The sequence below is a fragment of the Orbicella franksi genome, chromosome 11 (assembly GCF_964199315.1).
Source record: "Orbicella franksi chromosome 11, jaOrbFran1.1, whole genome shotgun sequence".
Lineage (NCBI taxonomy): Eukaryota > Metazoa > Cnidaria > Anthozoa > Scleractinia > Merulinidae > Orbicella > Orbicella franksi.
This window is the reverse complement of record NC_138155.1, coordinates 19032107-19055351: the sequence shown is the minus strand read 5'-3', so window position 1 is coordinate 19055351 and position 23245 is coordinate 19032107. Positions and strand designations below refer to the sequence as shown.

The following is a 23245-nucleotide window of genomic DNA, read 5'->3' as shown; positions in this document are numbered from 1 at the left end:
GTCAAATCCGCACAGAGGGTGGGTCTTTGACTCAATTTTGTTAACACTGTCTTTGGAGGTGAAAGTTGCGCTGCCTTACAGACGTTATTTTGAAAGTTAAGCAAGTTATTTGTCAGAGATCCTGCCTGTGCTTCGTTTCTATCTGATCTTTTATGAGTATGAGATGTTGATTGAGAGGGAAGTTTGCTTATTTTCACCGAGACTTTTTTAAATAACCGTCAACAACCTGCTTCGGATTAGTTTGAACAGTTTTTCACAGCACATGTTCAGCTGAACAGTTTTGAAACGAAAGCCGTTGGATTTTGCAAACGCACGGCCGATGTCGTTGTTGTCCATTCTCCATAAAATTTTTCACTGCAAGAGAATCGAATGACCGTCAAACTTTCGATTGGATGAATTCTCTTGGCCAAACACTGGACGTATCTCAAACGAATGCAGCAATACCGCCGTTGTGATTTTGCCGATCGAAAAATATAAGCTTTATAAGCTAAATCAAGCTTTAATATTCAGCGCGCAGACGTTGTTGATGTCAAGTTCTTCGTAAAATTTTTTCGCCGCAAGAGAATGGAATGACCGTCAAACTGTCGATGACAATACTTCAATCAAATTCAAAACTACCTTTGTAGGCGAACATACGACGTATTTAACTCTAAAGGAACGAGTAAATACCTCCGTTGTGATTTTGCCGATTGGAAAATAAAATTAAATTCACCGCGCGGTCCATTTATTGTGGTAGTCGTCGTTTCCAAGTTCTTTGCCAAATTTTTTCACTGCTACAAATTCCAAAGACCGTCCAACTATCGACGGGGAAAATTCAGCTAAATGCAGAGCTAACCTTTTAGCCGAACATTGAACACATTGAACTCCTACATCGAATGTGCCAATGCCTTCGCTGTGATTTTTGCTGATCCACAACGGGAGGGTTACAAATTCCACTCCCTACTGGGCTCAGTAGCCAAGCTCAGTGCTGAGACAAATCTTAACTTTCCAGCCCCTCCCTTCAATCACATATCTGGAATATGCTAAAATCTGGCAGACACATGACCAGCCACAACCAGGGTACTTTCTCAAGGTAGAGAGAGGACCCTGGGAACGAGGTTGTGTATGTAAGTGACAAAATTTATTGTTAAACCTCCCAACTCAAATACGTTTTCCGATTGGAGGAGAGCGTGTCACGTGTCGTGGTTCAAAACTCACTAACTCCCTAGGGAAACAGCAACATGAACTGTCGGGACTCTCATTGAGGGTCCCGGGAAAACAAATTTCACTATTTCCCTTGGGGCCCGTCATTAAGTGCTTATTGCTGGCCTTTGAAACAATATTTGATAGATCTTATTTATTCTAAGTTCCACTACGTATTATTATATTATGTGCACTATAGTATTTATTCATATCAATACTGAATTCCTCTTAGTACCGACGAGTATTTTAAAGAAGTTGACGTCCCAAACGAGGAAAAAAGAGAGTTAATGGAGAGGTAGGAATGTTTTCAAAGTTCGGAAATTCTGCCACAGTACACGCGCTAGCTTTTAGACAGATTTTATTCAGCTTGTTTTTGTTTGACACCTACCCTTCTACATGTTGCTGCGGCGTACTATTTACAGCATTTCGTCATGATGGGTTGAATAGACTCGAATTTAATTTAATTAATTTAATTTTATCCATGTTTGTTGCCATTCCGACACAAAAGAGTTTCACCTTCGACTGATAATTTGGACTAGTAAAATTTCACTGGTAGCGGAGCATCTTAACTATAGGACCAGAACCACAAGAATGCATAGAAATAATAAACTAACAATGCAACAATGGTCAACATGGCTAGCGGCGTGGATCGTGGGTGCGTCCGCCCTACGACGATAACGAGGACGAAAAACGACAACGGCGTCGCGCAACATGACGGCCATATTCCAGCTAATAGGTCTACATCATGTTTTACAGCGTACACATTTGATACTGGACATCCATGTTATGGTCAGTTGACACCTGTCAAACAAGGAATCTGCTGATCGGTATCACGTGATCATATTACGGACTCAGGTTTAGAGCTCATCGAGGTCACGTGTTTTTTAAAGTTGACTGCTGTCCAGAAACTGGATTTTAGATTATATCGCATCCTCAAGGCAGGTTAATTTATTGTAATAAGAGCTCCGCTTTTACGCTTAGCTAAATCTATGTATATAAACAATAGCCTCCGCATGGCGCGGAAATATGCTCGGATATTTGTCCGCAGACATTGTCTGTTCCGAGAAGAGAACAGGTTTCAGAGAGCGTAGCTCGAGGGGAACTGTGAGCTTTGAGGAACAGATAATGTTTGCGGACAAATATCCAAGTTTATAATCCATCAAATATTTTCTCTCGCGGGCGATTGGTCTAAACACGTCACGTGACCGAACATTTCCCAGCTAACACTGGGGAATATCCGAGATCATAAGCCATCAAATATTTTCGCTTGCGCGCGATTAATCTAAACACGTCACGTGACCAAATATTTCCCAGCTGAAACTGGGGAATATTCGAGAATATTCCCCAATTTTCAAAACTGCGTGCGTTGCGAAAAAGAATTGAAGAATAATAAACACAATAGCCTCCATTTGGAGCGAAAATATGCCCGGATATTTGTCCTTGGACATTATCTGTTCCTCGAAGCTCACAGTTTTCCTCGAGCTACGCTCTCGAAAAACTGTTCGTTTCTTGGAACAGATAATGTCCACGGACAAATATCCTAGCATATTTTCGCGCCAAATGGAGGCTATTGTTTATATATATTCGCGCCAAATGGAGACTATTGTGTTTATTATCCTTCAAATATTTTTCGCAACACGCGCGGTTTTGAAAATTGGAGAATATCACGTGGATATTCCCCAGTTTTAGCTGAGGAATATTCAGTCACGTGACACGTTTAGACCAATCGCGTTTGAGCGAAAATTGCAACATATCAAACACGAGAGACAGTGTTTCATATCCAAACACCGAGAAGAGAGTTCATCGAAACAAAAGCTAAGGAGTAAACGGAGAAGTAAAATCGTCAAAATTTATGCTAATTAGGACCGGGTATCCAAACCTCCAATTGGAGGAAATTTAGTGGCGAACTATAACTAATGACTACAAGTGTGTAGTGGCTGGAGGTGGTGTATAAAATGGCAACGTTTACTCATTTACTAGCAACATGTAAATACAAGAATATCACCGAGCTAAATACACGCCGATTAGACACCACTTTAGTTATAAAAAAGCACTCTGGGTATCATAAGTGGCAATCCTGTTAGCACTCCAGTTACACTGAGTCGAGCTTCGGTTACTGAACAATTATTCCCCGGCTACTTGTGGATGGTTTAACAAGCTGCGAACTCGAAACGTAACAGCAAATTCAATATCCTCCACTAGCCACCGACACAGAGGGGGATAACTGTTTTATTATGAACCAAACCAGTAAAAAAAAATACCGCCAAAAATTGACTCAGAAAACTGAAAATCTTTCGAAAGTAAATTTGCGCGCAAAACGTGCAGCAGTCAAAGAAAAGTCACATGGTTCATCAGGTGATCTTGAACAAGAGAAATCAAAACGTGTTTTCTGCAAGTGTATTTTGTTAATTTACAAAACGGCAAACACAGCGAGGAAAAGTGGCCAACTCGTTGATTTTTCGAAAACGTCACTTCAGTTCAGTCTTCTCAACTTTTGATGGAAGCTGCTGCCCGAAAAATTCATGCTGTAGTGAATTGCGAAATTTCAGTAAGAGTCTTTTTTTCTTTCAGAAACTTCCATCACGTTTTCTAAATTTGAACTTTTGAAGGTGCTTGTTAAGTCGCTCCAGCAACATTTCTTAAACAGGAGTTATAGCAGTGTTCTTGATTTGAAACCATGCTGTAGGACATTTTAACAATTTCATTTCGTCGGACTCAGATTTTGATGGTTCATTATAACCACTCTTTACAAGTGCTACAGGCCTGGGAGCGGAGCTCCTTAGCCGGCTTGTTAAAAGCCTGATAAAGCTAACCTAGGATAAGCGAGAATATTGATTTGATTATTTTTTTTTAACTCAACTCGGGTGAGGTTTTCTTTTTATGTTGTTTGGCCCTCTGAGTCAGTTTAAATTATCTCAAACTACACAAAGCATTAGCAGTGAAGAACATTTTTATATGAGAAAAATTCATACTTTGGTTTACTTTTAAAGCTTTTGAACTCTGGGTCAGTTTTTGGGGATGTCACGCTCCTTTCTTTTTGTGTTTGTGGTTTACTTACGCTCTGTTGAACCATATGGCTGCACAGACCAATCACATAACAACAAAGTGTGAATGACGTAAGCTTTCACCCGAAAAGGATGTGACAGATAATCGCTGGTGTGCCGATCATGATATCCTGCAGTGTGAATACTGAGGGATTTCTCGCTGTCGTTTCACGCCACGCGCCACCGAAAAATAGGCCGTGTGCGCAGGCTATGATCATGACGGACGAATAAAACTGTGAATAAGAGCCCCAAGTGCTTTACGTGCTCATCGCTGTGCCAGCCTGGAAAAGTCATAATTTCGCTGAAGTTATGTAACTCAACTGCTACGCTGACGACACGAAAGATTAAATTGTTTGTTTGCAAGACATCGCGCTATAAGCGGCTTTTGAAGTTTCAGCGAGCTACTGAGAAATAAGTGGAAAAAAAAGTAATTAAAAGAAATTGAACACACCTTTCAAGCAAAGGCCAATAGCTAAAGGCTTCCACAGACTGAAATCAGGAGGAAGGAAGCCGCATTCTGAACTCGCTGTTAATAATCAAGCGAAGTTTCCTGATTTCTTTTTAATTATCAGGCAAGTTTAAAGATATTTTCACTCTCGACGATAATTTTTCGAATTGCAAAAAATCATTTTTATCATTCTCTCCATAGCGAAGCGCGCAAGTGACGTTATAACTCAGACAAACTCAGACAAACAAAACGGAATTGTTCCTAAAACAATTTTTATATCGAAAATTTGGGGGTCATTTTCCTCCTATTCCTCTCAGAACACGCTTATGTTGTCTGACTCTGACGGGGTTCCAATAATTTACATTCTAGTTTTAGACTTCGCGCGCTTCGTTATTGGCAAGCCTCGTTCATATTTTACAAGATATACTAGGGAGGGAGGAGGGTGGTGTACTTTTTCCTATTACGTTTCAAAACTTGACAACCCTTTTAAGTCCCCCGGGTGGCGGTAGATTCAAATAAGTTGTTGGTACTCTTTTTGTATGCAGGATATCTTCGCTTCAAAACGAGCTCACAGCAAAGGACAAAGAAATGGAACTTATCAAGGCAAAGTAGGTACCATACCTTCCTTAGTGTAAACATTAACTCTATTGAGCCTGTGCCTCATTTGTTCGTGAGCCTCGAAAAAGGTTCTTTTTGCCCCCTCCCCACCCCACCCCTACAATGTATCTCTAAAAGTCTTAACCCAGCAGTATTAATCAAGCATATATGCAGGTGATTATCACTAAAGTGCATCCCCTGCATAAAATTTAGTGTAGTTTTCAATTGCAGGTTACTAATTAGTTTCTACCAACATTAAGAAGACAAGATTGCTCCATCGCCAGAGTCAGACAATATTGCTTCATCTGATGTATTTCTATCTCGAAATTATGTAAAAAAGGTCATAATAATAATAATAATAATAATAATAATAATAAAAATACTTGTGAAATGTTCGTGGCTAGTCTGACGCGGCGTTTCGTCTCGGCCAGGAGACTCTTCAGAGACCTTTAGAATTCAAAAGCAAACTCGTTGAACCTCACGCCCAAAGTCTCGTTCGCAAATTCTTGATGTTGACAGTCTGGCCCTCTATCGCAGAAGGATTCCCAACCGTACGTTCACGAGTTAAATTTATACAAAAGTGCACAATTGTCAAATACTTGTGAAATGTTCGTGGCTAGTGCGAACGGGACTTTGGGCGTGATGCTCAACGAGTTTGCCTTTGAATTCTAAAGGTCTCTGAAGAGTCTCTTGGCCGAGGCGAAACGCCGCGTCAGACTAGCCACGAACATTTCACAAGTATTTGACAATTGTTTGCTTTTGAATAATAATAACAATAATAATAATAATAAAAATAAAAATAATAATAATAATAATAATGATAATAATAATAATAATAATAGCGGAGCTCCGGTGGCCCGAAGGTCCGACAAGCGGAGCCCCATACTCATATAGGAAAGAAAAGGAAACCCATCAGTTGATTTTCTCATGGTTATCATGGCTAGCGATATTGCTCGTGGGCGCGTACGCACGACGGCGATGGCAACGACGACGACGACGACGACGACGACGACGACGGAGTCGCGCAACATGGCGGTCATACTCCAAATAATAGGTTGACAGACATGCAGCCTTGGTTTACCGTGTACGTCCTTGATATTGGATATCCATGTCATGATTAATTGACACCTGTCAAAACAAGGTATCCGCTGACCAGTATCACGTGACCATATCGCGGGCTATCGCGGTCACGTGTTTTTTTCAGTACACCGCTGACCAAGTGCTGGTTTTCAACTGGATCGCGGGCTCATGTTAGGTTAACTTGTTGAAAACAGGGCAGGATTTTTCGGAAGCCGGTTAACGCTAACCCAGGATTAAAAGTTAACCGAATTATAACTTTTTTTAGCTTCTATACAATTGTTTTTTGCTGCTTTTTTTTTTGTATATGGTGATTATTAAAACTCAAAACAGAATGCCAAACAATATACAGAAAACCTCACCGCAAAGTTACTTGAAATCCAAATTCTACCTTTTCCTGGGTTAGCTTAATCGGGTCCTGAACAACCCGGCCCAGGAGCTACGCTTTTAGGCTGGTCTAAATCTGTATATTAATAATAATAACCCAACAGATGCATACACAACTCTTTGCTTGCGCAATGTTAATTAATGGCCAATTGACCAGCTTCTTACTGGTTCGGAGTTTTTTATGCTTTTTGTTTCTTCATTAAAAAAGTCTTAATTAGAACAGTAGCTAGTGCTAATTACACAGACACATGAAGAAAAATTCATAGATTTAATGGTTTGTGCGTTGGTTCGTTCATTAGTCCACTCCTTCCTTTGTTTATTAGCTAAAAACTCTTTCTCTTTTATTTTTTCAAATACTCAGCAAAGAAGAGCAAATTCAAGAATACAAACACAGGTAAGACAAACAGAACTAAAGAGCTTTAGGTATGCAAAAGCAGCTGAACGAATTTTGAGGTCTCCCGTAATTTAAGTTCTAAAATAGTCAAATATACCTCACTCTAAGGTATATGAGGACCAACTAACGGAAGAAAGATAGTTGTCAAACATGACCCGTTTCTGTGCCACTGTAATAGCTATAATAGAGATATTGACCGGTAAAAACCTTTCATTTTCTATCTATCATGAGACAATCAGTTTCAATTTTTTCGAACCAAACAAATACGAATGAATAAAAAAGAAGTGTAATGTACTATGGATAAGGCAATCAAGCTCAATTTCTATTTTGGTTCAAACTTGTAAAAATTTACGAAAGATAAGTAGACCTACGTTCGCGCTTTGACGGAACAGCCTCACTAATCCCAGGTCCTAACTCTTCGCGGTTTCTCACCCAACCGGAAGTGAAATTTCACATTTTCAGATGGCTTAAATGCAGCCAAAAAACAACGATATCCAATTTTATTTTTCAATTTTCTTTATCACAATATGTAACTCCTCTCGGTAACCCCTCTCAAGTTTTTTGTAGACATGTACTCAGTTTTTCTGCGAATATTGTTCCTACGCACGTTACGTGTGTGTGTTCGCAAAGGATGAGAATGCGTGTAAACCTGTTTGGGCTGTCTACATGACCAAAATCCACGTTACAGGATTGCCTACTTCTTTGACTTGGGAATTAGGCCTGTATTTAGAAATTAATTATCTTTCTCGCCCTCCGTCACGGCTCACTTTGTTAGGTTTAACCAACTCAAAGAGCAATACGAAGAAGCCTCCTCAAAAAAAGACCAAGACTTCAAGGAACTAAACTTCAGGTACTCGACTTTCTTTAAAACATTTTCATAAAATAGATATGAACAAACTACTGTATTATTAGTACTATAATAAGTACCGAAATCGCAGAGATGAAAACCGCTAGTAAAGTATTTATACTACATGATGTAGCCTTGAAGCAGACGTCTCCTATTTCGTTTGCTTCTTGCGAGCGGAAAATATACGAGGGTGGACAGCGAAGTACACTACAGTCACTACAGAAAATATATTCATCTCAACAGAGAACAGTAAGATACGACGCAATGCACTGCTATCCGACTTGCGGATTGCATCCAAAGCAAATCAGCACACGATATAATGTTTTTTCTTATTGTCAATTCACCATTTTGTGTAGAATAAATGCGACTAAGGAGCTAAGATCGCCTCCAAATTTATTAAGCTCTTACAGTGGAAAGCCATTACACGGTGTCATGTACTCGGTGTCACTGGCACACCGAGTGACGTGATACTAAACGGGATAGAATCCCTCACTTCCTTCATTGACTGACATGCATGGCAGCTAAAACTTTCAAAGTACTCAAGCAGACCTCATTCCCAAGGTAATCCCACTCAAGGTAATTCTATATCAATCTCGGTGTCGGAAATCCTGTGGGTTTTCAAGGGAAACCCCTGTGTAGTTTCCACGCGACGTTTGCTCCTGTGGACAGCCATGCATACCTGCTTTTTATAATAAAGTTGCCCAAATTAAACGTTCCTTGTGACTCAGACAAACAGACCATTTTTTTGCGTTAAACATAGCTGTCTAGAAGCCCTTATTGACAACAGAACAACTGTACAAAATAACAAATTCAACCTAGCAAATCCTTTGATGAAAGATATTATATTTGTTTGCAATTTCCACTGGACTAGAAACCGATCCTTATTTTAAAAATCAAGCTAACAAGCGAACTTTGAAGGGATCGTTCTTATCTCGAAGGGCACTCGAAATCGAAGGTTTAGCTGAAGCCCAGTTTGTGATTGACAGCTGTTGTCTATTTGGTCATTTAAATTGTTTAAATAATTGTTACGTAACAAGGATGGTGATTGGCGTATTTTGGCGTGCTTTATCAGAGAACAGATGCACGCTAATGCCAATTTTCCTCATTTGGAAAATAGTTTGGTTGAAAATATTTGCTGAATGTGTGGGGAAATTAATGGGTTCTTTATCATAAAACAGACAAAGAAGCCTCGACTGTGCTCTTTTCTGTTGTAAAGCACTTAGTAAGCGGTAGAGCACTCAAGCCTATAACTCGAGAAACACTCGACGTAGTCGAGTGTTTACCGCCCCTTACACTTCTCTCGTCTTCTATCGCTTCCTACGCAATTTACAACAGAACAGAACACAGTCGAAGCTTCTTTACTTACTGAGTAGAAAGGAGCGTTTTTTTCCGGAAAATACACCACTCAAAATTTTTACGAAACTACTCCCCGGACCGGCTAGTAGCTTATGTTCTATATCCTCACTTTAAGAATATTGATGACGTCATTTGTGGCATTTTGAAAACAATCAGTTTGTCTATATAACAAAAAGAATTTACACTATTAAAGTGAAGCCTTGGAGCCGACTGGCTCATAGCTGCCGAAGCTTATCCCGGTTTCTGTAGCATGAAGCGGCTAGGAGTATTTCTACTCCCTCTAGACGGGATGCTAGTCCAGCGCAGGTCACTCCCCCGCAATTTGTTAGGTTTCCCCAACAATTCGCCGGTACTCATTTATACTCCTGGGTGGAAAGAGGCACTGTGAGAGTTAAGTGTCTTGCCTAAGAACACAACACAGTGTCCCCGGCTAGGGCTCGAACCCGGACCGCTTGATCTGGAGATGAGCGCATTAACCATGAGGCCACCGCGCCTCCACAACAAAAGGAATTTACACTATTACAAAGATACAACATTTCTCTACTCTAAAATATAATTCATAGCTTCGCAACGCGTAAACATCCACGCAATGCGCTTAGCGGAGAAAAGGGTACAACGTATAAAAATAGCTGGAGAGAGATTATCTCAAGAATAAAGCTTTTATGAGAGATTATTATCCAACTGCAGCGAATACTGTCCAAATAACAATACAAATACACAGCGATATTGTACAGTTATTTGTACAGTAGAAAACTTGTTTGCCGTACAGGTCGAGGCGCGCACGCAAAGCTGTCACACTCTCCCTCTTTTCATTGCTAAATTCATTGACTACAGCAGTTGGATGAGTTGCGACGTATTTTGACGATTCCGCACCAACGTTCACAACTCACCTGTGAAGTTTAGGGATAATTTAAACGTCATCAGTACCAGTTTCATTGTTCATCAGTAGGTAAAACTTTCTTTCTCTCCAGTCCCGAAAAGTGCAAGCTCTACCCCATCGTAAGTCTAACTGCACGATAGCCCTACTTCTTCTAATAGTCAAATTAATTTATGTTTAGTACCCTTTGCAGTTACGAGGACTTAAGTGAACTAATTGCTGCCAGGGATGAGAAAGTGAAAAAATATGTAGCAAGGTAAGACAAATTGGCGCACTCCACTAGGAATATTATCCAGTAGCGGCTTACAAATTGCGGGTGCAGTAAGGATGCTTATAAACAGTTCGTGCCAACGTCTTTAATAAATTAAGCTTAATGAATACCCTTAGTCTAGATCTGCCTCTATTAATATACAAGTGGTCTGCTTGTGTGCTATTTTTTACGAGCATTTTACAACTGTGTAAAATATATTACATATTACTTGCTTTCATTCAATTGTTCAAGTTTAGTTTTACATTGAAAGGTGTACATATATTTACAATGGATAATTATGTGGCTAGCCACATAATTATTAGTCTATTATGTATATAAAGTTGTAAGGTATTGGAACAGAATCTAAGCATACAGTTTACATCAAAGGAAACCCGGCGTGCTACTGCAGCTGGCCAGACTCAAACTTCGCGCAGACTCAAACTTCACGCAAACTTCGCGTGACTATTTTCTCAAAAGTTACACCGTAATACAATTTGTCTTTTCATAGTTTTTTTACTTGGCGGTCCACCTTTCAATGCCTGGTACTAAGCTCCTGAGCTGCTTGTTAATAGAAATCTACGAGGGAAAAGGGCGTAATGTCTTTGCCGCATTGTTGATCGATTTTGATAAACAATTTCAGATTATATTAGGTTGATGTTTTCCTTCCTTCTTTCCCTCCTTGCCGCCTTGCCTCCCTCATTCCCAACATTTCCTCCTTGCTTTTTTGTTTCCTTGCCCCCCTATAGCTTCGATCCTAACTTTCCCTATTCCCTGTGTCCCCCGCCTCCCCGCCTCCCCGCCTCCCCGCCTCCCCGCCTCCCCGCCTCCCCGCCTCCCCGCCTCCCCGCTTCTCAGTTTCCCATCTTCTCAGCTTCCCCGCTTCACAGGCAAGCTTCCCTGCTTTCCCGCTTCCATTCATACATACATAAGCTTCCTCGCTTCTCCACCTCCCAAGCGTCCTGGCTTCTTTATCGTTATTGTTATTGTCATTGTCATTGTCATTGTCATTGTCATTGTCATTGTCATTGTCATTGTCATTGTCATTGTCATTGTCATTGTCATTGTCATTGTTATTGTTATTGTTATTATCATCTTATTTCATTTCATTTTTTTGCTTACTTGCTTCCTTATTTCCTTCCTCCCCTATGTCCTTCCCTCCTCTCTTCCTTCCCTTTCTTTCTTCTCTCCTTCTTTCGTTCCTTCCTTCCATCCTTTGTTTGCTCGCTTCATCGTTGTTCTTTAGGTAGAGCTTTTCAAAAACCTTATTTTGTTCTAACCAGTTTGAGATGAGTCGTTAATGTCTTTACATCTAGACATCTCTTGCGTTTATATATAATGGTTGCAAATGATTCTTGATGTAATTATAGGTAATAGCATGACCTGTAGTGGTATTTGTCAATAATACCGCGAATGATATTTCAAAATTTCCAAAAACCACGTGCCGCGAAGCGGTAAGTGGTATTTGGAAAATTTTGAAATATTACGAACTTGTATTATTGCCAAATACCACGTACAGGTCTTGCTATTATTTGTTTATAATAGAAGCCGAGAAATTTTCGTTACGGTTGGAAAAAAAAAAAACCAGGGGTTTGCATTTGTAACAATGAAAAAAAAAAGATTGACAGTATTTTGTGAAACCAGTTCAAACCACTGAAGGCAAACAACATGAAATAGTGAAGGTTATTTTCAAATCACGGTTTTTGCAGTCAATACAGCGGTGAGACGAAACCACAAATTAAGAAAAGGTACGGGCAAGCTTCTCCCAGTGTTTAATTGCTGCTTTGTTGAAAAAAACGAACGCCAACTCCGTTATTTATCGTGACCTGACAGCCATGAAAGTGGTGAACTACTGTTTGGCAGGCTGGTGTCGTTGTACGGTTGTGCTGAATGGGCAAACTGGAAAGAACTGGACGGGAATTCTGAACCTGTTGGCCGACAGGGGAGCTGATGATGGATGAGATCTGTTGCTGTTCTGACTCGTCACCTTCCTCCTCGTAGTCTGCCAGTGAACGCTCCCTTGTATGGCCTGTTACATCGATGATAGCGCTTCTTGGCTGATTCGAGGCCTTCAGCTTCTTCACAAGCGTTTTTTTTACCGAATGGTTGGTTAACTTTCTTCCCTCTACATCCAATTCCGCTTCCAAGGCCATATTCTTCGTGAAGGAGTCGATCTTATTGACACCCATCCTCTATTTCTTGTACCCAACTTTGGATTTCGGTTTTTCAATAATGGCGAGATAAAACGGGCCACTGTTTCGCATTTCTTCAGGTCTGTGGGCAAGATATGTTTTGAAGAACTGGACTGGACAACGGGGACCACCAGTGGCAAACATCTTTGGCTGGATGACTCTTCGTTTCTTTCTTAGACCGCCTTGCCGGGTCTTTGTTGGGTTTTCTTCGAATATTGCGTACTCTGTGCCTTGGTCGTCCTTGTTCAAGCTGAAATCTTCGACAAACATTTCATGGTGCTCTTGGCAACCTCAAAAGACCAAAATGAAGGGTGAGCAGATACCACAGAGTATAAAGGAGTGACTTTGGATTTTGTTCGCCAATTACACGATTTTTCTATAGCTGCTCTTCATCTTGGACGGTAAGTGCTTAAGTTGCATTGGGTCGTTTTCCGTGGCCTTTTTCGCGAAGAGCTCTTGCTTTTCCCTCCAGGACCTGTCTGCACTTGACGAATTCTCGGTCCTTTGCTATGGATATTCTGCTGTCATTTTGTTTCAGGTGTCTGTCGAGGGCAGCTAACATAACCATTAGGCTGTCCGGCTCGTAGTCGGAGCCATCACTTTTGCGAATTTCGGCAAAGAATCGCGAGAGACATTCATCCAGTTCTTTAGCTTCGTATTTGACGATGTCATCGTTAAGACCCTTGCTTTCTGCCCACGACTTCCAAACATTCATCCACGTCTTAGTAGTTTTGACTGTATTTTTGTTTACTGCTTTTTCGACGAGCTTTTCTATTTCCTCACAGGAAATGTCCGGGAACCTTGCCGCCATTGTTTTGGAAAACAAAAGCAAAAACGTAATTGTGTTCAGTGTTGTCATTGTAACCTTGTTATACCATCCATTTTGCTGTTATACCACTATTACGCTGAAATAGTGATACTATCAACCAATCAAAACTACGAAACTTCTCGGCTTATATTATAATTAATGTAATCCACGGCCTGTACATGTTACTACAAACAGCTTGCAAACGTAACACAGCCCACTGGTCACGAGGAGAGCCATATTTCTGCATTGTTTGACCCTGCACTAGTTACCTCAACTATGTAACGTTTGGAATTTTCCGTACGTTTTTAATAGCTTTGTTAAAGTCTTAGCGCGCTTAGAACTATGGGTATATACTAGTCTCCATCATTTTTCCTACAGGGGACTGTTATTGTCATTGTGGCTGTTACTGTTATTAAATAGTTAATACGAGGGCAATGCATGTGATCAAATCGACACAAGACCTCACAATTCCTTGTATGGCAAATTTAATTTGATTTTTGTTTAGTAACGAGGATCTGAAACAACAAATTTGTGACAAAGAGGATCAAGTGAAAGAATATGAAGCAAAGTAAGTATGCAGCAAGTTACTAGAGATATACCTACGTCAAAATAAATTATAAGCGGCAGCGATCACGAGACTGTTTTAATTTCAGATGAGGAATTTGAAAATATGGATAGTGCGTTACTCCTATAGCTTCTTTCGGATAAGAGATGTGTAAAGTAATTTTAAACTACGCTAGCAGAGATGGGCAGACTGACATTGTGATTGAATTTGTGGATTCAGGTCAAAATCTGACAAACGCCTCTTTCATTAGAATGAATAAATTTAAACCCTAATCAGTTCATGCTTATGTAAGTATGTACGCTCCGAAAAACATCTTCGGCGACAATCCAAACATGAAAGAGACGCGTGTAACCTAAATCTTTGTACATTTTCATTTTATTTTGCTTTACTTAAAAAAAAAAAAAACAGTATGAATGTTCTATAACTACAAGAAAAACAATACCTTTTTTCAAAACGTAATTCCTATTTTTTTGTCTCCTAAAATATGAAAAAATGTAATAATTATTCTGGAGGTGAGGAAGTTAATTTCTGTGAGCAACCAAATGTCTTTGTACATGTTCATTTCATTTAAAGAAAAAAACAGTATGAACATTCTATAAATACAAGAGAAACAATAGTTCATTAAAAAGAAAGGTAACATAAAAATATGCTACAAGCGACGTTTCGACGTTCTCCACGTTTCGACGTTTCGACGTTTTATAATGACGTGCGAGAACGTCGAAACGTCGCTTGTGGCATATTTTTGTGTTACCATTCTTTTTAATGAACCATTGTTTTTCTTTACTTTTAACAGGTACAATAAACTTACAGAAGAGTGCAGGGTTTTGCTAGCAAGTAAAGATGAAGAGTTGAAGGGAATGGAAACAAAGTACATGTACATGTCATAGTAAAACTAGATACTTACACGAGCAAGATGTAAAATGAATAATGTTCAATAATTAAATAATCTTTATAGTTAGAGTATTAGACCTAGTATTCCTATATGACTGGTATGAAAACTACTATTTATTGTTAAGGTTCAATAAATAATATTATAACATAGCCTTAACAAACCGCGCGTTCTGATTGCCTAATACGCGCGATCCGTGGGTTGCACCCTAGCTGACGTCAGTTTGTTTATTTGTACTTTATCTCGGCATTTTTTTTATCGAGTTTACCCCTTTTCGAAACATAATTCCTTTTTTTCCCCTAAAATATGGAACAATCTAATAATTATTTCGGAAATGAGGAAGTTAATTTCTGTGAGCAACCAAATGTCTTTGTACATTTTCATTTCATTTTGCTTTACTTTAAAAAAAAAAAAAACAGCATGAAGATTCTATAAATACTAGAAAAACAATAGTTCATTAAAAAGAAAGGTAACATTAAAATATGCTATAAGCAACGTTTCAACGTTCTCCACGTTTCAACATTTCGACGTTCTATAATGACGTGCGAGAACGTCGAAAAGTCGCTTGTGGCATATTTTTATATTACCATTCTTTTTAATGAACTATTGTTTTTCTTTACTTATAACAGGTACAATAAACTTACAGAAGAGTGCAGGGTTTTGCTAGCAAGTAAAGATGAAGAGTTGAAGGGAATGGAAACAAGGTACATGTACATGTCATAGTAAAACTAGATACTTACACGAGCAAGATGTAAAATGATTAATGTTAAATAATAAGATAATCTTTATAGTTAGAGTATTAGACCTAGTATTCCTATATGACCGGTATGAAAACTACAATTTATTGTTGAGGTTCAATAAATAATATTATAATGCCTTAACAAACCGCGCGTTCTGATTGGCTGGCTAATACGCGCGATCCGTGGGTTGCACCCTAGCTGACGTCAGCTTGCTTATTTGTACTTTATCTCAGCATTTTTTAGAATCGAATTTACCGCTTTTCAAAACATAATTCCCTTTTTTTCTCCTAAAATATGGAAAAATGATGAGGAAGTTCATTACTGTGAGCAACCAAATGTCCAGCTCCAGTTTTTTGCCGGGCCCTCCACGTAAGAGATTTGCCAATCTAAGCGAGCAGTTGAATCAGCTGTTTGAACAGACACTCGGAGAAGACCAAGAAAACAACAAACTGGTCTGTCTCAACCTTTTGAGATTAGTAATGCATATATAGCGGCAATTTTAATGAGAATTTTTCTGCGATTTGACCACATTAAAATTCAGCACAAGTTTTCATTGTAAAACTTTTCTGGCGTCGAAAGCCATTTAAATGCTTTCGGCGAGCAAAACTTGTACATGAGAGTTTTAACAAATTTCTGTTTTAAGTGAAGTCTTACATACTAAGTTCTTCTGTTCCAACAACGTAACAGATAATAGTTTACTGAGCTTAAATAAAGGACGTTTTATCAAATACTGGTAGTATCTGATGAATTATTTCAGTTCCTGGGTCTCAGGTTTGTTCGATCACTCGGATCGTGAATTGAACTCTTGAAGGAACAGCCGCTTAAATGAACGACTGCATTGCGCACAAATAGAATACATTTCTGACATTTTTCTTTAATTCCCAGTTTTCTCTTTATTTAAGCTTATTTTACCATATAACAGTAATAACAGATGTTATTTTTAAAAGCCACTCATGTGTTTAATTTCAGCCTTAGAAGCGCTAAACGTAGTGGAAAGGAAAACCTAACCCACAAACCTGATTTTAAAGGAGAGCTTCTCAAACAGTCCAAAGCCAGGGGTGCTTACTCGCTTTCTTCCCCACTCTCGCTTTTTAAAAGTGTCTGGTTCCATTTTGTTCTTTTCTTTTGCCGAAGAGGCCGTGAGGGACTGAGAGCTCAACCACCTAAAACTTGAACCATGCACTATTGAAAACGTGCAGTTTGTCTTCACTAATTCTTCGGAAAACCGATCCAAATTTATCTAACTTTCGAGAAACTCTTTTCCCGACTTCAATTTTCGTTTGTTGTCAGCTTGATATTTAGGTTAACTGAGCGGTTTGTTTGGCCGAGATCGAGAAAAGGTAAAACTAACTCACCGCGATCTAAGAGAAATTTTGTTTTTTTGTGTGTGTGCGTGTCGCTTTGTCAGATTTTTCAATGAACATTTTCGCGCGTTTTATCGTGCTTTTAACTTCATGTAAGTTGGATGAGATTCAATAAATACTTCCATCTGATAGGAAGGATGTTAAGCCCCGGCCAAACGATCGCAACATATCAACACAACATATCGCAACATTGTTGGCCCAGCATTTGCAAGCTCCGGCCAAACGATCCCAGCATTGTAGGGCGCAACATGTTGCACGCGTTTGGCCACCCTGTTGCGACGTGTTGCGACATGTTGGGTATTGAAAATTGAACGTGCGCATGCCCGAGTGCAACATTGGTGCAGGAACCTGGCCAAACGACTACAACATCATGCAACATCCACAAATGTTACATAAAAAATTTGATCTGTTTCAAGCCCCAGCCAAACGATCGCAACATTTCAACGCAGCATATCGCAACATTGTTGGGCGCGACATGTTGCGCGCGTTTGGCCACCCTTGTTACTTTCGTAACTCGTTTTCTTCTTTGTTTTGTTTAAATAACTATTACTTATTGACGATTATGTACATTTTTTAAGTTTTGCTATTCATGCTGTAATTGCTGTGATCAATGCAAGTTTCGCAATATAACCTTTGGAATCAAGTAATTAGAGACACCACATTTTTATCAGTTTTAGTTACGCCATCTACGTTTTCGCTGTTATTTTACGCCTTCGCTATCATCGCTATCGTGTTAAGCTATCGTTCCTACCATTGCTACCCTCGCGGGAGCAAGATCAAAGTAAGTCTTTGCTACATATATTTTAGTTGTAATCGTGTCGTTATAGTTTAAGATTTATGTTCCATCGGTATCCTTGATTTATGTTTTGTATCTTAACTAGTATTAGCTTACATAAGCCTTTTGTATCGTTTTGCCTTTAGTTCGAACCACACAATCACAACCGTCACTACGACTTCACATCACAAGTTCATCTCTATTTTGTTATCCTGATTTCTATATTGTTGATTCATCGCTCCTTCCAATAAACGCTAATGATCGATTTTACTGTGACCTGGTTTCTTTGAATTACAATGTGCGTTCGAGTGGTTCAAGCTCCTGTTAAGGCATAATCTACACGTGGCTTCGCTCCTGGAAAGTCACAACCCTGTTGCGACGTGTTGGGAGGTGTTGCGACATGTTGGGTGTTGTTGGCTCAAATTTGAAAATGGTCAAATTTCTCATGCAACATTTGTGGATGTTGCATGATATTGTGGTCGTTTAATTTAAGGTTGAATAGAAAAGAAAACTCTCCTAGCGCTTCAAATTCCTAATTGTAGACATTTATTCAAAATAATAAGCCTTAAATGAGATATTGTTTTCTTCCGATGCTTGCATGCCTGCGTGCAAGTACCGGCGCGAGTTTTTCTCAGCCACAGGGGTCAGAAAGCCAACAATACAATGTAATGTAACGACAAAAATATGGCAAGAATTTTCAAGAGTACTAAGCGTATTTCGCGCACCTTCACTGTTTTTTGCTAAGAATATTCTGGTTCAGGTTTTAAGCAGTCCAGTACATTCCAACGGCAAAACGATCTCTCGCGTACCCAAACTAGTCATTAGAATAGTATACGCCTCATTAACATATAAGGAACGGGTTATACGAATTCACTCTATTGTATGTCTTCACACGACGCTTTGATATCTCGCTTACACTGGAACTTAGTATTTGTCCACCGTCTTGGGGTCACTGGTTCAAATCCCTTACAAATATTTTTTTCTTTTTTCTTTTTTATTTGGTTGGGTGTATTGTTTACCAAAACATCGCTGTAGTTCGCTTGCAATTTCCCCAGCAAGATGACGTCATGCATGAAATAATAGTTAATTTGTAAATTTATACCTGACAAAAAGTTCAGAAGGTGAATCGTTCCAGCCGATAACTTTTATAAAGTTTTACGCCTGCACCGACCACCCCCTAATTATAATAACCTACTAGTCTGATGATCGCCCCTTGTATTATCGTTCTAACTTAGAATTCAATACTTCTCAGGCTAACTTTTATTATCTTTGCTAACCTTATGGAATACTTAATAAGGCTAATTTGATGAATAGTGCCAACACATTTAACAAAGGGTTTTTCAGTTATATTCCCTCCCTCTCCCCTCCAAAAGAAACAAGAAATCGATCAAACAAAACATAAAAATCGCTGCGACTAAAGTACCTTGTTTGTGCGGTTGTCCGAGTTAAATAAGTATATGTTATTTGCCGACCTTGGTCGGTCCGTATTGGAAACATAGTCCGGACTAGAAATCCTTGAAAAACTCTGTAGTTTAGAAAAATTCAATTCCATTAAAACATTTTTGACGAAAATCTAAACAGGCAAGACACACGTCCAGCCTTTAACTTTGTAGACAATTTCATTCCATTTTGCTCTTTCTTTTAACAGGCGCAATGAACTTAGAGAGAGGTGTAAGGTTTTGCTGGCAAGTAAAGATGAAGAGTTGAAGGGAATAAAAACAAGGTACATGAACATGTCATAATCAAAATTAATCATGTTTACTATTTCAAAGCTCGGGCTGTTTTATTACTGAATATTTTTTGTCCGTCTAGTACGGAGAGGAAAGGGAGAGTGGAGATGGAATACTTAAGGGGAGGGGCTATCGGGATGAAACGTTTAGAGGGAATAAAACACTTCAAAAACTTATCAACATTTCCATAAGAAAGTAGCCCTAACCAGTTTAAGGAAGAGGAATTTCCTTTCCAAAGGCCCACGCCTAAATCGGTATAAGTCCCCAACTTCGCTTGCTTGCCATAAAAATGTTCAACAGAGAGTGCGAAACTGTTGTGAAAGGAAGAATGGGCTCAAGTGCCGAATATAAATGACAAATAATATAATATTTGATAAGTTCTCTCAATTTTGGAAACAGATTTTGTTAAGCAAAGGAGTTGCAATAAGACGATTGACCTAATTGTGGAAATCTAAGAGTAATTTTTCGTATCTTTTTTTTTCGCGTGGTGAGTGTCACGATGTGCCGAAAAAAAGCAATTTGCAGTCATGGAAATCTATAGTTATATGCGGTCTTTTATATAGTTCAATTATATCTACATGAAAAAAAAAAAAAATTGCTGACACATGTAGCCTGGAACCGATGTCAATTAAACTCATGTTTTTTCTACTTTAAATCAATCTACAATAACTATGTGAAGCGGTTTTCCCGACCGAGCGCAGACAGTGAGGTTGACCAGCCTTCAAAGTTGAGATGATACGTTTCTAAAAAACATCAGATGACCCATCTTAAAAGTCATGTAACGGATTTATCCCGTAAAGTCGACAGGCCCATCTGTAACGCCACTTGGCTTCTTCTTTGTTTCAATACTCAGTAACGAGTACCTAACTCAACAAATAAACATCAAGGACGACAAAGTGAAACAATGTGAGACAAGGTAAATATATAACAAGTACGTGATATCATATGTTTAGCATGAGATTTCACTAATTAGTAGGCTGACTGCAAAATAGTCAGCTAGTAGTTTTGACACATAACTATGGTTGACTGATTGATTGATTGATTGATTGATAGATAGATAGATAGATAGATTGATTGATTGATTGATTGTTAAAGCGGTGATCATGAACCATTGATTTTAATGTCAGAGAAGATATTGGAAAATGTAAATTTTGCGTTCGCTACTATAGAAACGAGAAGAAACCTGGGACAACCTTTTCATCCCACGGCCGCTTGTGGGGACCGTTAAACGATGAGAAGCCATACTTTACTGTCCCCAGTACACTGCCAGGGACTGAAAGATGTAGGTCGTCTCAGATTTCTTCATGTTGAAGTGTTTAATTAGTCTCATAGATTTGGATAAGGGGCGGGGAAGGGGGGGGGGGGTTAAAAGAAGCTTATGAGTACTCTAGAAAAGAATCCAAAAAACGCTGTTATTGAATCTGTGAATTTATTGCTCAGTATCGAAATCTGTGAAACGCCTTTTTCAGTAAAGATTAAATAAAACTTTTACTAGTAGCCAACTGAAGTTATGCCTAAAATAACTAAGAAATATGCAATACGTCAGAAATAATTAGAGACAGATAAGGCGATGACAAGGCTTTTATTTTAATATCAGAAAAGGTTTTTCAAATCTGGATGGTGTATTTACAAATACATTCCATACTACAGTGCGTCTGTTCAGTAATAGTTCACTGATGACGTAAAAATGTTGTAAGAACAAAAAAGTGGCACACGAGGCGACATCCGAGAATGTCACTAATGTTCAGACTCACGGCACCATGGTATCTACTTGTTTATACAATAAAGAAACAAACTACGACAGAAAAAGCTTTTTTATTTCAAAATCTTTTAACATATTGGTTACTTTGCGTGGCAAAGAATTGTGATTGGTCCAGGAAAATCACGCCGCTGTCAAACTTGAATCACGCGTCGCTTCTCGTGAAATGAACTTACAGGGAAAGTAGAATGGAACTACTACAAATCTTAAAGAAAATGCTGGAAAAGTCAAGTTAGTTGTTGTCATCAGAGCAGCCTCGTGAACTGAGTAAACCTGGACGTTGCCTTGAATAGGCAGGAGTTAAAAAATACGCTAGGAAAACTTGCGGTTGCGGTCAACACTGGAGGCCATTCGATTCGAGGTTTGAATAAAAGGAGCTTTAGTCACGGAAATTTGTGTCGTCTGTGATTGGTGATTCTCAGATCAATTTGATATAGCGTCGGAGACACTTTCAAACTGCGATACAGTTGGTCGTGAGCTGTAGTGAGCTATAATTTGCTCGCTGCTGTTCCCTAAAACATTCGCGTCGAAAAACAAGGTTACGTGTTTTTTCTTAACTGATCTCAAGAAGTGGTGTTTTGATGTTTCATTCCTGGCATCAATCTGTGTCGACATTTATTTTGAGACTGGGAAAAGTTGAATTTGTAAATAAATTAATTTCACAAACACTTTGCTTATTGGGCTTGCTAAATTCGAGACAAAGCAATGGTTTCTTACCTTGAATTAATTTCAAGACCAATTTTGTGTTTGCTTTAGTCTCGCTCGACCGCCGACTGAGACTGCTGGAGTATTTATTCTGGGTAATTCTTTTTATAAAAAGAAACGGCTTTTTCTTTCTTCTTCCTGCTTCTCGTACCTGTTCACAGCCTCGACAAGACATCTTTGTGCCTTATCTTTCACCCAGCTACGTAAAATATTACCTAAATTCTGAAAACTCTCCGCCATTTTAAAATCAGAGAAGAAAATGTCTGTACTTTAATAGATCATAGGTGAGAACCAATCAAAATGCGAGATAATTTTACTTATTTCATAAATTCCTCTAGATTTGGATACAATGAAGTGTTAAACCTATTCAGACAGGACTTTCATGGTCAACTGGAATGGGGGGAGAGACTTTTTACGACACACTTTGTAACTCTTGGAGCTCTAAAGTTGTGACAGTGAAACTTGGAGAAATTTATTGCACGACTAAAACCATTTCCATTTGAAATCCATAACATGGAACGACGACGTCGTATGACTTGGAAATAACACCATCATTTACGAACAGCCGCTTCAGAGTTCCTCCAAGTTAGATGCGAGGATTTTCATAAAACTTTAGGGAACCGTCAAAACTGACAAAGATAGCTAAGAAAAAAAACGCTAAAAAAGTAGAAGTTACTATAAGAACGTTAGAGTTCTTTTCATTAACATTAGCCAAATTCAAACTTAAACAAACACACCTGTCAGAATATCGTTACCATTGAAACTTTAAGATCCTTGACCAATGGCATGTCTACCAAACTCTTTTCAGATACATTTGAGGAAAAGATGCCAAATTTGGCGATTATTAACTGCCCAAATTCTTTTAAAATTGCACGCTTTCAAAGCTGGCGAGGCCGCCCCCGGTCTGAATAGGGTAACGCAATTTCAAACAAGTCCACGTAAATGGGCAGACCTTGTGACTGACTTAATGGATTTATCAAGAACATTTTTCTTACTTCCGGAATCTGAAAAAAAAAGAATTTTCCAGTATACCTAATTTTAGCCTACGTACGAAAAACATTGCCGACGACCGAAACTAGACACATGGTAACATACATGATTATAAAAGTTTTTGTTCCACTTTATTTTGTCTTAACAGGTGCAGTGAATTAAAAGAGAGGTGTAAAGTTTTCGTGGCAAAAAAAGATGAAGAGTTAAAAAAAATGAAAACAAGGTACGTGCATGTTGTTTGAATTTAGGAAATAGTTAAAAGTCCGAGTTCG

At 38.9% G+C, this 23245-nt stretch overlaps 1 protein-coding gene and 1 pseudogene across 10 annotated transcripts in view; one reads left to right on the top strand and one right to left on the bottom strand.

Moving 5' to 3' along the window:
• Positions 1-23245, top strand: part of LOC145503220 (uncharacterized) — a 41276-nt gene that overhangs the window by 10712 nt on the left and 7319 nt on the right. For 5 of the 10 annotated variants that reach the window (XM_081482696.1, XM_081482693.1, XM_081482695.1 and 2 more), the window contains 11 exons: positions 1415-1477; positions 5220-5282; positions 7097-7129; positions 7905-7979; positions 10391-10465; positions 13962-14024; positions 14815-14889; positions 15540-15614; positions 19438-19512; positions 20373-20435; positions 23122-23196. In XM_081482696.1, coding sequence (XP_081338822.1) covers positions 1415-1477; positions 5220-5282; positions 7097-7129; positions 7905-7979; positions 10391-10465; positions 13962-14024; positions 14815-14889; positions 15540-15614; positions 19438-19512; positions 20373-20435; positions 23122-23196 — 735 coding nt within the window. The remainder of the gene's footprint in view (positions 1-1414; positions 1478-5219; positions 5283-7096; positions 7130-7904; positions 7980-10390; positions 10466-13961; positions 14025-14814; positions 14890-15539; positions 15615-19437; positions 19513-20372; positions 20436-23121; positions 23197-23245) is intronic. The other 5 variants (XM_081482688.1, XM_081482692.1, XM_081482690.1 and 2 more) reach the window with 5 other exon arrangements.
• Positions 12179-13952, bottom strand: LOC145503263 (uncharacterized; annotated as a pseudogene).